Genomic DNA, 16,293 nt, shown 5'->3' on the forward strand with positions numbered 1-16,293 from the left:
CAACAAAAATCAAACTGCCCTATGGAGAGTCAAATATTAGAACAAATATAATAATGTGCTTATTAGCCACTGTCTCTACATTTAAATATGCACAGAATGGATTATCAAATGAAAGTCGTAACTCTGATATACTCTAGTAATATCATTGTTTACAAGAAGGAGTGTCAGTCATCTTTCTGTCTCTCTCTGGTTTATAAAACAGCCAATCAGTGTAGAATCCAGATACTAATTGGGCTACAATAATCTCAGACTACCTTGGGAGGGAATAATCCATTAAATGATCAGGTTTTCTCCTTTTTTATGCATTCATTCATTGAAGAGAATTATCTTATGGTATAGCGCTGACATAAAGAACAGAGCAAATTTATTTAACTAGTCTGACCATTTGTAGTAGGGGATTGGTGAAGTCTTTGGAAGCAGATTTATTCTTGCATCAAGGGCCTATGTATAACCTGTATGTATGTATATTATTGCATTAAGTACAAAAGTTTTTCTCTATTATTAAAAATTGAGAGTAGTTTAACTAAAAGGTTGAGCTTTTGCATATATTATATAACAATATTAGAGACTATTTTAATGCATAATGATGCAGTAAAAACTCTTCCCTTTTTCATCCATATGTTTTATGCTCTTTTTTTTCTTCTTTTTCCCCCCCATTTACCCATGAAACATTTTGTGGTAATCCTGTCTATGGGCCTGATCCTACACTACTGAAGTCAGTGGGAGCTTTTCCATTGATTTGAGTAGGGATAGGGTATCCTGTTCGGGACTGGCTGTAATACCTGGAATCTTCTGGGTAGCTGGTACCTATCAGTCTGGTCCATAATTAAAATGTACATGATTGAATCATGATTTGGAGACCATGAAGGCCAGATGTATTTCATCAAGGGAGAGAATCTTCTTCATTGCTGGGGAATCTCTGTCTCTGAAGCAGACAGTACTAAAATGTAATGGTTCTAAGAAAGTGAATCTGTTCTCAACCCAACAGATGGCACGCCTGTGTTAGCAAAACTGTAACATATTTCTCTATTACAATATGAAAAAATAACATCCTTGTTGGTTGGTATAAATTCAGTGATGTTATTGGTTATTTTGGGATATGTACCAAAGGGCTGCACACTTAGTTTATGTAAATTACTAAAAGCAACAGCCTGTTAATAAGTGTTTTGTGTGGAAATATACCTAGAAGGACATGATCTGTCTTTTTATGGGATGGGCGTTTACAGCCTGAGGGGAAAAACAACTAACAAGAATGCCTACTGCTCATTATTGTAATTTGGAAAAAAATAATAATCAGATTGTATAGTTTTCCTGTAATATGCCCTCATTTAAAATTGGATGCTTCTTTAGTGGACAGTTTTGGAAGATCTTTATTTTGCAAAGTGGATCATTATGTACTGAAACTGTGATAATCTTATCTGACATTAGTCAAGAGCATAAATTGATTTGGAGAATGTGTTTTTAAACTATCACTCTGCACCAAATCAGACCAGCTAAGAAACCAACTATTGCTGCTCTGACAGTGAGAATTTAGTGGGATTTGTATTAGCCAGTGATGACATCACATAACACAATTTGAAGAAGACAAACAATTATAGGTGTCTTTTGGAGCCCTCTTTCAGCTGAATATGTTTTAATAAACTGTGTGTACCTGTGCGTTAATTTCATAATGGCAGCAGCTAGAATTAATTCACAATAGCAGTAACGTTTCTGATTGTATTTATATTTTAATGAAATGACCTCTGAATGTAACCTTGTATCATAGCATAGGGGTGTCTCGATCTGTATATATTGTCCTTTTCTGTCCTGCTGATGATGGGCATATGTTAAAATTTTTGGAGAAATGTGGATGATAGTACCAAGCTGAAAGCTGTTTGATTCAAGTTTCATTAACCTTCAACTTCATTATTCTTTCACTTTAACTGGTGAGAGTAATCACTTGCTTCTGTCTAAACTTATCCTAATTATTGGCAGTCCAAGCCTTGTAAATCAGTACACTGCAGTGCTGTCTTAAACTGGTCTTGGAGACCTATTCTGATCTGACCTGACAACTGGAAGCTACTGTTTCCTCACACTCTTTAACTCGGACCACATTTTGAAACTTCTTCTGCCTCTACTCACAGGCAGAGATTTGTATCCGTCTGGTTTAAATCTACTGTCATGTGTTGTCTCGCTGATTGGTATTAGTCTCGTTATTAACTTTGATGATTTTTTTCTGAGTTTGCCTGTTTTCTAGATAAGTATTTCTGCTCAAATGGCTGTATATTGTTAAAACTGTTTTTTTTTAAACAATCATGAGTCAGAAGCTTTAAAGTTTTATTAGTACCATAAAAACTCTTCACAAATGAAACTACTTTTGATAAGTGTTCATTTTGACAATGAGAATTTGTTAAGGGCTGTTGGCAAGTTGAAAGAATTTGTTTTTGAAACTGAAATTGGCAGGAAGTAGTGAGCTCAAGTGCTTTCTTTTTTTTCTCCTTCCCTTTTTTCTTGACGCCAATAGAAGTGTTTCATTTCAGCAAAGGATTTAAGCATTCTGAATGCAAATCAAGTATTCAACAGATTTATAAACTTTCCTTCCTTCACCATTTTGTGAGGAGTGTGTCAATTAGAAAATGTGTGTTTGGAATTTTTATTTTTCCTGATAATATGGAGTATCTTTTTATTATCAGTCACAGTTTCCAGAAAAATCTGCATATTATTTTGGGTTACATGGTATTATTTTCATGTCTGAGCTGTCTACTCAATTGCAAGCATTAATACAGTTTAATGGATAAAAAGGGTGATTATACAGCAAGACAAAAGAAATATACATATAAGTCCTTATATACTGATAACCATGATTTTATTATGGGCCATAAGAAGAATACAGGTATTGATTGGAAATATTATTATTTTATGCAATTCTCTTATTCAATTTTTGGCAATGTGGAAAGTATGGGTGTAAAAAGATGCCAGTTTAAGGATCTGTGTTCGTTAGACACGTTGCAATACCTTTAAACATGAATGTGATATTTTCTTCAAGTACTGTAGTAGTCCTATTATTAATCAGATCTGAAAATTGGATATTTACTGTTAGTTGTAAAGAAAGTGCTAAAGCTAAAATTCTGAGGTACTGGCTATGAAAGCTTTAACAAAAGGCAAACAGTAATGGATATTGTGGAAAAAATAGATTTTTATATTGTTGGTTCTATTTTTTTCATCAGTTTGACATGTTTTCTGTTAGGCAGGTTTTTCTGTCAATAGAAAATAAGCTTAATTTTTTTAAACATTTATATTCTAGGCAGAAGCAAGGCTGACAGTTGTGAAAACACTCAAAGAGGTTGAGTTTGGCCAGACTGAAAAGTGTGTTAGGATCAATTCAGTGTCCAGTGGTCTTGCAGAACAAGATCTTGAGGTCCTTTTGAAGTCCAGTGTTCTTCCTTCAAGCCTGATGCTGCCAAAAGTTAAAAATGCTGAGGAAATAAGATGGGTGAGTAGTTACCAAATTGTCATAATCTTAGCTTTTGATTGAAGACCTTGGGCCAATTTAGGAGGAACCATTGGGACCAATGAGCTAGCGTTCTGAAGAATGTTGCTGTTATCATGGGACAGTGTTGGAGTCTGGCTAAGAAAACGGTGTAACATTTCCATTAAAATGTGCATAGGCTGGAGTTGCACACCGAGCATACATAGCAACATTAGTTTTTAAGGAAAACTAGTTTTCTTAGTACTTCAATCAATAAAAAAATCAATATCGATGTTACAGTATATTATCAAAACACAGAAGAAAATATATAATAATTTAACTTTTTCCATTGTACCAAACTCTGAACCTTCACTGACACCTTAAAAGATTGTCTATGCCAATATGTTTTATGTACATGCCTGGGAAGTTATAGATGGAGAAAACATGTTAGCAACATATGAAAAAATGGAGTGGGGGAGGAAAAGGTCACTTCTTTGGGGCAACTAGAGGAACAAACAGGAAGCTTTTAACTAGTGTTTTTAATTACCACAGATATTATTTCCTGAACAGTTCTCTATTTCTTCCTTTTTAATTGCTGACAGGTGTGTTTGTGTTTCATGAATGACTTTTCAGCCAATAAAAACCTGAAATGTAAATGGCTGGCATGTCAAATTACTTAAGAAAACTTTGAAATAGGTCTAATTATGCTATAATTGTTTTAATTGTTAAGAAGAGGTGCATTTTATTTAGAGATATCATTATTTCTGCAAAACATCACTAAAGGAATAACGTTTCATTATGCAGTTCCGTACTTTTGAAAACCACAAGTGTACGGAATACCTAAAATGTATGTGAGCTGTGATGAAAGATGTATTGGTACCTAGTTTAATCTCAGCATCTAACTTTGATCAAGCCTTTAACATAGTATATGTAAATACAACTAAACAAATATGTTAGCTATATTACAGTACTTGTCCATTTGTAATAGTGTACCTTCAGTCTCCCCTGTCCCCTTACACCACCATTTAATTAAAGTAACTAGAGAATACCTCTCAGGATTTACAACCATGTAAGTGTTAGACATAGCTTGTCATTTATGAATATTCATGCTTCCAAAATGGCAGGGCTCTCACTAGCACCTAATATGTTTTACATTGGTATGAAATCTGAAGACTTTCTCCCTCCCATCCCCCAACTTTTCAAATGGCTAATTTTCATACCGAATATCATCCTGTTCGAAAATAAAATAGCACTAGCTTACATCTTACTGTCTGTACTTTGTTCTGTTGCATTTTGATAAATCTTTGAACACAGAGGATTTGTTGGATTTAATAACACAATTTAATATAATGTTTAATTTTTTTAAATAACAGAAGCCTTTCGCTGTTTATTTTTCTGCTCATTCTTTTTACATGAAACATAAAACCTGGAGGCTGGTGCACAACTAAAAGATGGGCTTACTTGTTTTCTTTTGTGTGAGAATCTCTTGCTTTCCTTTTGTCCCTAGTATGGGTACTTGTTTGACTGGCATGGCTTATTGGACTATAACAAGCGTAACTCTCCCTCCTTTGTCATGGGACAATTCTCCCACAAATCCTGAACAGTGTGCATTCTTCCCAACACACTATTGGGTGTGCACTGGAATTGAAAGAATTGCTGAGGCCTGCTACTTCATCCCCTCCCCAATCTTTGTTTCCCCCCACTCTCTCCTTTTTTCCCCTCCCTCCCTCCCTGAAATGAACACTTTACCAGGCCGGAAACATTTAATCGTCTCCTTTTGAAAAAATTAATTGAAACTTCTTCACTAGTTACCTTTTGTATTGGTGCTTATAACAAATTATAAAAAGAAGGAGGAAGGGGACAGTATTTAATTAAAAATTCTCTCTTTTTTTTTTAATCTTCAAAACAAAAGATACTAAAATGGAGCGGGTTTTTTTTTAAAGAAACCTAACAAGGTGACTATTAAAATGTTTTAAATCTAAAAAGAGTTCTTCCATTTCAACCTTCAGCTAAGTTATAAAACCCTAGCATCCATTAATATTTTTTTATTTAAAAAAATCAAAATCATATAGAGATCTTCAGAACTAAAGCTGAAATTATTTTAATACACTGCTGCCAGTGTTCATGCTCTGACCTGTATGAAGTTTACTATTTTCTGTTGCTCTACCTAAGACACTGTACACATATGAATTTGAATTGCAGTGATTTTCTTAATGCTATATATTTTAGCTGACTTCTTTTCTCTGGGGAAAAGTTACAGAAAAGATGATGATGCACAGAAAAATGTGGGGATGACAGAATTCTTCATCGTGAAAAGCTGTGATTTATTTTGGCTTAATTGTAAAGTTACTGCAAATTGCTCGAAAGCTTTTTAAAGATCTCAGTGATTAGATTTTCCTTTCTTTTGGGGAGGGGTGAAGCGGGGGGGGAAGCTAAAAGGGGAAATAACACCTCTAATCCAGCTTCTGGTAAATAGGCTGCCAGCTTTTAAAATGAGTTTCCTTTCTATTAGTCAGAATATTATGCTAAGCCTTAAGCATTAGTTTTTTATGTTGCCATAGCAGCCTTATTCCTGCAGGGTTGTGACCTGTGATGATTACAGTACAAAGCTTATAGGGTCTTGAAACCCCCTTTGAAGATGAAAAGTCTTTGATGGTTTATATTTATGCAAATCTCTTAGATATGATTTACCCAACTGAGACTGAATGGAGAGATGATTAAAATTCCCTTTTCCTTTGATATCCATTAATGGTTGCATATTCCTTAAATTTAAAATGGATGTATGTGTTATTTTTGTCTTTATTTACTAAAATATCTTCTACCATACCTGTGATATGTTTATCTCCTCACAAATTACTAGATCTAGAGAGACATAATAGATTTACAATATACGGGGTTTTTTTTCTTTTGAAAGGAGAAAAATCTGTGCAAGAGCTTTTGTATGTTTCCAGATGATAGATTTTGGAATTTGGGCTACCCCACTGACAGCTCAGAGCTAGCTGTGAACTGGTCTCATGGAAAAAATTGGAAAGCTTTGGTCTTCAAAGAATTAAACTTCCTTTTTAAGGCCTTCCTAGGTAAGCTAAAAATTATGAAGAAAAGCCTACTGAACAAAGGGTAACGGTGCCGTAATGAATAATACGGATGCCACTTAGAAATCTGCAGAACAGTTACAGTGATGTTAGTATTAGACATGAAACAAAACAGGACATCAGGTATATCAGTACTTCATTGTTTTTAAGGGCCTACTGATTTGCATCTAGCTACATTAGAGTGATAGGTGTTAAGCAAATATTTTTACAATTAAAACTTTAAACTTCAAAATATATGATAATGTTGCAATTCAGAATTGTAGGCCTCATAACAGACCTGGTTAAAAGCCTGAGGGTTTTTTATTACAGTTCTGGTTTTGTTTGTTTTGTCATTGCAGCCAGGTGAAAGATCTGAAAAGGTGCGCGTACATGTGGATATTTGTAAATGAATTTTTCTCTGGTCACTTATAATATTGTTCTGGTTTTAGTTTTCAGACAAATTTTTACGTCACTTAAAAGGCCGAACACTTGTAGAACCAATGAATTTAATCCCTTTTGTGGAGACTGCAATGGGGTTGCTCAATTTTGAGGTAAGGAACCTTGATGTGGTGAAGAGTTCATATTTTATCCTATCAGCAACCTAGGTATATGTTAAATAGTTTATGTCCTTTAAATAAGAAATTTATCTGAATAGGAGAGGTTAAAATAAATAAAGGAATTACAGTCCCATAAAAAGTTAGTATTTTTATTTCTCATGTTATTATGTAAAGGCCTTGAGAAAATCCAAAATATGTCCATGATATGCCAGTTCCAGATAACACATACAGACCATGTAATAAAACCCTATGGAGTAATTTTTATCTTATTTTTACATTTAATTGGTTTTAAAATATGAGATATGCTTTGAAATGATCTGGAGAGCTCAAATTGTTGTAGTAAAATTGACTATTTAGTATCTATCATAGTTGACTTTGTATAAGCCTGTATTTATAAATAATCTTTTCATCATTTCAGTGATAATATCATGGTGTTTTTATAATGGATTCTCTTCATAAAATACTTCCAAATTTCGTATTATAGCTCTGAGAACAAATAATCGTTTTTCATATTTGTGTTCATAGGGGTGTGTTCTGCGCTTGGAAGTGTCGCTGGAGCTCTAAGCTACCCAACGCCTGAACCCCTGATTTTTTTTATTCTCAGGTTCCCTTAAGCTCAAAATGTATTTTTTCCTCTGCCTTGTATAAAGATTGTTTCTTTATAAAGCTTCCTAAATATTCTTTACACATTGACTGACCTGATGCTCACGAAATACAAATGGGCCCCAGTCTCAGTATCCAGCCTGTGTTTCTACAGGGGACAGATACCAATGATCATGAAATGGAAAATCAAATGCACTAACTGGAAATGCAATATTCTTCTCCTAAAGCTTCAGAGAAAAGTGTCAGAGTAATTCAGGACTTGTACATTTGAGGTGTTTCAAGAACTGTTGAGAGGCCTCATTGTCTATATGTGTATATAAAGCAAAAACATTTATTCTTACTGCGGATCTTAAATATATCTTGGAACATAATTTACAACTTTACTAGATGCACACATTCATGTTCATTGTCAGTACCCAGAGAGAGATCTGATTTTAAATTTTAAAAATTTTTAGAATTTTTTCACTGTGATATTTTGTAGAAGAATTCTTAATAAATACTGTAGTTCTTGGTGTTGACAGGAGAGTTGCAGCTTAAAGTATACTGTATAATCATAATAATTTCTTATCCCACCAGCTCTCCCATATGGATGCCCAGTAGTACAAGTTGTAATTACATCTGTCTCTCTAGGCATACCGTATGTTTCAAGACTATTAATATCAAAATCTTCTTATATAAAATAGTAATAATGTTGGCATGCATTTCTTTATATATAATACCTTTAAGTGCTGCTTGTTTTTACATTAATATACCTCTGCACTACTTGTTGCACTTTTGACTTCCTGTACCTATCTTTTAGTTGTATTTGACAGTATTAAAGATTTTAAATTCTCCAGTAAGGAATTCTTCCAGTAAGGAATTCACGACATGTTGAAACCTCCAACTATTATTTATTTAATAAAAGATATTCTGGTCTTTGTTTCTGATGCAAAATCATTACATGCCAAAGCATAAACTATTGAGGTAAAGTGCATGTGCTTATTTTGGACAGTATTTAATAAGTACTTGGTTTACTGTAATTACATGTATTTCTAAAGTGCCAATCACAGTAGTATCCATGGCATTATGGTAAGCTCATTCATATTTGACGGGGAAAAAAAGAGTAGGAAATCCAGTGTTGCATGCTGTAGCTGCAGTGTATGTATTCATATGCACACATATTGTTTTAGATTTTGCTATGGGTCATTTTAAGACATTCTGTGCAGTACAATAATGACAGTACTATGTTTAGTAGGAGCAATTTTAGCTGAAAGATTTCCAGATTTTGATAAGAAGATGAGTTTGTATAACATGTCTCTGTTATCCCTGCATTCCAAATTCATGTTGTGTTCTTATTTGAAGGCAGTCTGTGAAGAAACATTAAGCATAGGATCCCAAGTTGGCCTTCATTTGGATGCAGTAGTCTTTGGAGGAGAGGATTTTCGAGCCAGCATAGGTTCTGACCTGTTTGTTTATTATAAATGTTAATGTATGACATTTGTAGTTGAGAATACTGATGGTATTTTATCCACTTGTTTTGACTGCAATAACTAAAGAACTCTAAACGTATGATTCTGCACTTACTTATATTGGTACATTTCCCCATCTTTCTGCATAATTTTTATTAATGTAAATTATGTCATTGGTATTTTGCAATTCAGAGCTTGATAAAATGATGACTTACAAAACACTGGCTTTTCCCTATTCTTCTTGTCACACTGTAGCTAAAATAAAAAATAAACCTGTTGAATCACTGAACTTATTTTAAACTGTAATACTCATATGACCAACTATCTGTATATTCTCTTAAGAACCATATTTCAAGTCAAATTTTCATATGTCTGTTTTTAACGTTATTTACAATGAAATGTATTTTGATATCATTCACAATACTTCCTTGTTAAGTTTTGCTTTAATAAAAGCATTATAAACATTTCCTAGGTCAAAACAGTCATATCTCCTCATAGAGCTGTGTTACACTGAAAATGCCATTCCTCCAAAACCAGAAATATTTCAGAATCCCTTTTGTAAATTATTTGCTTAACAGAGACATTATCTGCTAAAAGCCTCTTTTTAATCTGATTCAGCTATAAACTCCTTAAAGGCAACAAGTACAGTTCAGAAGTATCAGTTTCTTAATGAAGTATATACATATTCTAATGTAACAATTAACAAGAAGTTATTCTATACAAATTGATAATCCATGTCTGGACAGTCATCCTAAGGAAAAGAGAACAGATTATTATTTTTTTCACACCAGGATTCATGTGAGAATGTTTTTATCTGATAGACTGTGGACTCGTGAATTCTTGTGAATGCTTTTGGCCCCTCTCAAAAGTCATCTGCCATAATTTTTCAAATTTTCCAATCCAAAGCTTAAACATTTGGCTTAGGACATCGGTTGTGACAAGAATCGCAACCAAGGAAAGTGCAATTCTGTTCCCAGTGTGAGGTTTTTAACCATTTCCTTGTACACAGTATATCCATCTGTGTAATGTTTTTCTTGGTGTAACGCTTTTCAGTGCCATTGCAATAAGTAATAGAAGCAAATGATTACTGAAGGTGGATTCCTGCAGCCCTTCCTCAGCCAACACTCCCATTGACTTCAATCTCAGGATCTATTATTTGAACCAAATCATACCCTAAATTTCAGAAACTAAGACACGAAGAAAATATTTTTTTCTGGATAACCTTAATGTTTTCCCAACTAAACTATTTAAATTATCTCTTTACAACATTTGGTCAGTTAACCTTTGTATCCCTCAATTATTTTCTTTTTTTTTTTTAATGATGTAAACAAGAACACAAAGAAATTTTGTTTTATGTTAAAAAAGTTTCAAATGAGAAGATTTTAAAAACAAAGTTAACTTCTTTCTATCCATTGTTTTCTTAGGTGCTACAAGTAGTAAAGAAACTCATGATATTCTGTACGCCAGGCAAAAAATTATTGTCACAGCAAAGGCTTTTGGCCTACAAGCTATAGACCTTGTGTACATTGATTTCCAAGATGAAGATGGGCTCCGTAGGCAGTCAAGAGAGGGTGCCCTAATGGGATTCACTGGTATGGTTATGTGATAATGTCTACAAAAATTATGCATTTTCCTTACAAAATATAGGCACATTTTATATCACTTAGACTGCAAACTAGTTTGTGTTCACAGAACAGTTGTTGATCAGTCAGTGCTGTCAAATGCATCCCCAATTACTTATGCTTTTAAAATTGCAGATAAAAAATTCAGACTGCAAAATCAGAGGCTGCTTTTCCAAAATCACATCAAGTATATCCCTGTTTTTGTAAGGGAAGCCTGGGTATAAGATGTACAGTATGTGATTCTTCCTGACAGACCGTTCAAGTGAGATGTGATATTGTGCTTTGTGATGAACAGTTTATTTTTTTTATTACTTTTTTTGTATTTTTAAACCATTGCTAATATTTTTAAATGTATTTATTTATTTATTGATATGGTGAAAAAGTGGATAACCCCCCCTTCCCCAGATATGCTAATTCATATATGAAAGTTATTGTCATGTTGTTTTCTTTGATTTGATTTTCCATATTCTGGCTCCCATCCCAGTAAGTGTTTGTGCACCTGGTGACACCTACAGGTACTGGCAGACGGCAAGACCAACAGGCTCCTTGCAACAGAGTCCTGTGACACTGATGGTTATCCAGTAATTGGTATACCACATTACTGACTATCACCAGTGAGACATCGCAGCAACCAAAAGATGGTGCTTTTGCAATAGAAATGTACCATTTGCTGTACATTCTAGAATTCTAGAAATTAGTACTAACACTTTAAATGATTTCTCTCAAAAATTATAATTCAAGTTAGAGTCAAGACAGTTGTATATGTGTTAGCTATTCATTATTGAAAGAATATATCCTGAGGTAGTGATATAACAAGAGACGACACTTTTCAAAGTAAAAGTAATGGCATATGGTACTTCAAATTACTTTCATTATCTGAACAAAAATATCAAATGAAAATTAAAGTTAGTCTAAACGTTTCACACTTTGATGTTAAAAACAACATAGAATGTCTGAAGAAAAGCTTTGTGTAAACTCAAAAGTTTGTCTCTTTCACCAGCAGAAGTTGGTTCCAATGAAAGATATTACCTCCCCCACCCTGTCTTTCATTTAATTAATAGTAATTCTAGACTCTCTTCAGGACAGATTCTGCCCTATTCCCTGTTGAACCTGGTACAGTACTTGCAAAATCTGAATCTAGATTCAGAGACAAAATTGTAACTGTACCAGAGCTATGGAATATTATTTATGTACCTGTGGACTCTCAGGGCCCAATGCTATTTCTGCTCAAGTCAAAAGGAATATGACAGGGCTCTTTGACTTCACCACCTGCTGAAGGCTAAGACACACAGGCCAATATTTTCTAATTTAGGCACCTAAATAAAATAACCTGTTTTTTAAAGGTCTTGAGCATCTGCAGCTCCTGTTGAAGTCCGTTGGCGTTGCAGGTGCTAAGCATCTTTGAAAATTAGGCCATTTTATTTAGTGTATAAATTAGAAAAATGTGGCCATCACTAACGTTGATGACATTTAGGTCCAACTGATAGTGTATAGGAAGTCATCTGACATCAGTATGGTGGGGTTTTGGAGAGGTAACAGTGGAATTGGCAGTACCTAGCTGCAAATCGTTTAAAAATACAAAAATGTGACTGAAGTTGTTAGACTCAGATATGGCATAAGTAGAAAGGCTACATCTGACAATTCAGGGTGTCAAGGGCCGTTCATTCCTAACTCAGCCATGGAGGGTCTTTGGCCTTTCTATATTAGATTTAAAGATCTGCAGAAGGGGCTGAGCTCATTAACATGAACTTGCAGCTTTTGCCTTTTCCCTGTGTCTCTCCGTGGCTAGAATCAGGAAATCTCAAAAAATAGAATGTCCCAGCATATAATCTGATAAATAGTCCAATCAGATGTGAAGTCATAGTCCGTGAACTTCCACTGGGCAGAAGGCTGTGGATCGTTTTTGCTTAATGACCCCCTTATTTCATACAGCTGTCTAGTAGTGTGGTAATAAAATCTTGATGTTATTACGTTAATAGAAGTTCTGAATATTTATCTTGTATTTTAAAGTTTTTTGGGTCAAATCCTGCTAGTTTTACTCACAACTAATGCCACTGAAGACAACAGGTGTGACTAAAATGAGCTAAATCTTTTACACAGCTAAAGTAAAGATTAATCAATTAATTGGCAAGATACACAGAAAATAGATACAGTACTTATTTGGGACTCATCGGGCCAAATTCGCTGTCTTCCTAAACTGATGCAACTCCAGAATACTCAACAAAGTTGTATATATTTACATAGGCCTGCAGTGAATTGTAACCCTTAATGTAAAGTAATCAAAATATGTTTATTGAAGTTTAAATAGTGTGCACATCTCAGAAATATAATTACTCAATATAAAATGGTTTTTCTATTTATTTAAATGCTTATCGGACCATCACCACCGTAGCATCTACGTTTTCTTTTCATTTTCTTTTAAATTAGACATTGTAAGCAGCCTATTGTTTCTGCAATAAATGTGCATGTATGTACTGAATGTTTTCAATCATCATTTAGCCAGTGTAGATTATTTTAAAAATAGGTTTACTTTTACAGCAGCATATGTTTTACAGTACCATAAAATATGGACTTTAAATCAATGCATTGTCTATATAAATGGTCATCAGCTTTAGGAATGTTTATATCCAAAAATAAGTAAACCTTGGAATAAAGCTTTAACAGCTGACTTAGTCATTATAGCTACTGCAGTGCTACATGCTGAGAAGCTAGATATAAATATGAAACACTATAGGTTTTCCTCTCTCTTTTTGCAGTCTTTTGTAGAAGACAAAAATGACACCATCATATAGTTACCTAAAGACTTGACAGGTATTGATTTAAAGCACAATATATCAAGTGGTACTGTAAAAAGGATTTCATGGTCATAAATTTTAATGTCTTCCAATTTTGCACCCTCTCAGTAACTCGTCAATAACAACAGTTCAGTTTAAAATATTTGCTTCATTCCTGCATGGCATTAAACTCTATTATACAGTTGTTTGGATACATAAGATGTGACAAAAGGCAACTCAGGGCACAAAACAAATGCTACATTATATTTTCTATAATCTGTTCACCAATGAGAATGCTAAACAAATTGCAGATTTTTACTATAAATACATTTTTAAAAACTAATTTTAATATAGAAAAGCAGTTGCCTTTTAAAAAATAATGTATATTGAGCTTTTGATTTTTTTAATTGTAATTTAAGTCTTTGTTATAATTTTACATACATAATTTTCAGGAAAAATATTTTCATTAAGCTTTGTAGGCATCACTATGAATTATGTACACAATCTTCAGTTTCAGAATTACCAGTTTAACTATTAAAAATAAAGCAAATTAAAACCAAGAATAATAGTAATTTACTCACTTATTGCTATCTTTTGATTTCATTAAAAATTCTCTTTAAATACAATTAATATTAAATATATTAGCAAAAGAAATTTTCTGTTCATTTAATTTCTTTCTAACAAAATAGTCCTTAAAGTATTTAAAGTTTTAAACTACAATTTTAAATTATTTTTTTCTGTAGTGGATTGGAGTATCAGAACCTGAATATGTGGATGCCCTGAGGATTGTAAATAAAGGATTGTGTAACAGGAAATAAAATAAAATTGAGCTTCTATGGCAAATTCTTCTAACAAATGTGATAATTCTGAACAATTCTTACTTGTTTATAAAATACGTCTCCAGCTAAATTGGTTCACAAATGTATTTTTATGTACAACTAAATTTTATATTATGTTGCTGATGATTGCAAATATTTTTTTCGAATTGTTAAATCATTTAAAAATGAATGCTTAATTTCCATAGTAATACATGTGAATTATTACATGAAATAATTTATTTATATACAACGTAGCCAACTTTTAGTTTAAATGGGAATTTTTAAAAATAGCTTTTCTACCTGGAAAAACACAGTTAGGAACTAATACCACAAACTTTTACTTACATGTGCCCTGATCCTTCACTGAGATCCACTAGCATGGACCTCTGCACTCGCCCATTGGATCAGTTGGATACCAGATGGTGCGGGGGATCCTGACACAGGTTTAGGGCCCTGAATAGTATTTATGCACACAAGTAGTCTGACTGAGCAGCCCTTACTCACGTGAGAGATTCCAATCTTGAGTGGTTCTGTGCATGTGAGTAACATGGGACCACTTCTGTGAGGAAGGACTGTTCATTTGACTAAGGGTTTGCAGGATCAGTCCCCGAATTGGTAACTATACTTATTTGATGTAAAAGAAAATTAAAGTCTCCACCATGAACATTTAAGTAAACAGGGATATTACAGTACAATTGCTTTATAATGAACATTTTAAAATTAATTTAAATAAAAAACCATGCAAAATCAAACCACCATGTGAAAATTCCTTTTGAAAAAATTAAGAATGTAAAATGCTTTTTTTAAAAATGTAAAACAAATAATATAGACATTGTTTAATTTAAGCATATACAGTATGAATTAAAACTTAATACCTGACTCAGCAAGCAAATGTGAAAATCTATACTAAAATTAACAGGGAATATTTGATTTCTTTTTATTATATTTTTATGTATATTTATGCAAGAAAGGATACAAAGATGTCCATCTAAGCCTCTAGGTACTTTTAAGTTCACTAATATAACAAATAACAAAAAGAAAAGTATTATGCACCAGCAGTAACTAACTAATCATTAAGGCGGGGGAAGAATTTTGAATATTTTTTAGTTGCTAAACAAATTATGGGAATGTAGGGACTAATCGTTTTGTAGAATTAAAAAAGCTATCAATGAAATATAGCTTGTTTTGTTGTTTAAATATCATTTTCAGGTTGTTTAATTTTCCAATAAAACAGTAATTGTCAGTTTCTGATGCTATTATTTATACAGCTAGAATGTAAAGATATATATTATACTTAAATTGTTATTGACAAGATTTGTCTAACACTTACACCTGTAATGACAAAAGGAAGATGTATGGATTGAAATGGAAGGAAAGAATTGTATTTTTGAATGGTAACAAATACAGCTTCTGTTTTAGTTATATTTGTTCATATAGTATCTAGCAAAAGATTGTTATTCAGTTTAATAATACAAGAAATCTAGTCAAATAATTAGTTATTTAACATAAAGTCTATGAGGCGTTTAACAGCCTCAAGTGGTTGGAACATTTTGTTGAACATCTGTTTGTTGATGCATGATTCTAGTGTTATTAATCTTCTTTGTAGGTAAGCAGGTGATTCACCCTAACCAAATTGCTGTTGTCCAGGAACAGTTCTCTCCAAGCCCTGAAAAAATAAAGTGGGCACAAGAACTGATTTCTGCTTTTGAAGACCATCAGCGATTAGGAAAGGTAAATATTTTATTAATACCACATATAGAATACCAGTTAGAGTAATATTTAAATTTGAGGAAAAATTGAAGCATGTAGTGGGGAGTGTTTGTTTTTACAATAAAAAGTATATAGTAACTTATGGTTTTATTAGCAAAATGTATGTCAGGGCAGAATAAAGCTAGAATATTCACGATAAATATGGAACTTCTCAAATACATTTACAAATACACTTTCTTTAT

At 33.1% G+C, this 16,293-nt stretch overlaps 1 protein-coding gene and 1 long non-coding RNA gene across 2 annotated transcripts in view; one reads left to right on the forward strand and one right to left on the reverse strand.

Annotated features, from left to right (window-relative positions):
- The window catches only part of CLYBL (citramalyl-CoA lyase), a 222,223-nt gene that overhangs the window by 188,637 nt on the left and 17,293 nt on the right, over positions 1 to 16,293 (forward strand). The window contains exons 3-7 of the mRNA XM_074963035.1: positions 3,284 to 3,472; positions 6,969 to 7,070; positions 9,021 to 9,114; positions 10,552 to 10,719; positions 15,948 to 16,072. Of these exons, the coding sequence (XP_074819136.1) occupies positions 3,284 to 3,472; positions 6,969 to 7,070; positions 9,021 to 9,114; positions 10,552 to 10,719; positions 15,948 to 16,072 (678 nt within the window). The remainder of the gene's footprint in view (positions 1 to 3,283; positions 3,473 to 6,968; positions 7,071 to 9,020; positions 9,115 to 10,551; positions 10,720 to 15,947; positions 16,073 to 16,293) is intronic.
- The window catches only part of LOC141993500 (uncharacterized), a 122,249-nt gene that overhangs the window by 54,519 nt on the left and 51,437 nt on the right, over positions 1 to 16,293 (reverse strand). The window lies entirely within an intron of this gene.

Source organism: Natator depressus, chromosome 1 (genome assembly GCF_965152275.1).
Source record: "Natator depressus isolate rNatDep1 chromosome 1, rNatDep2.hap1, whole genome shotgun sequence".
NCBI lineage: Eukaryota > Metazoa > Chordata > Testudines > Cheloniidae > Natator > Natator depressus.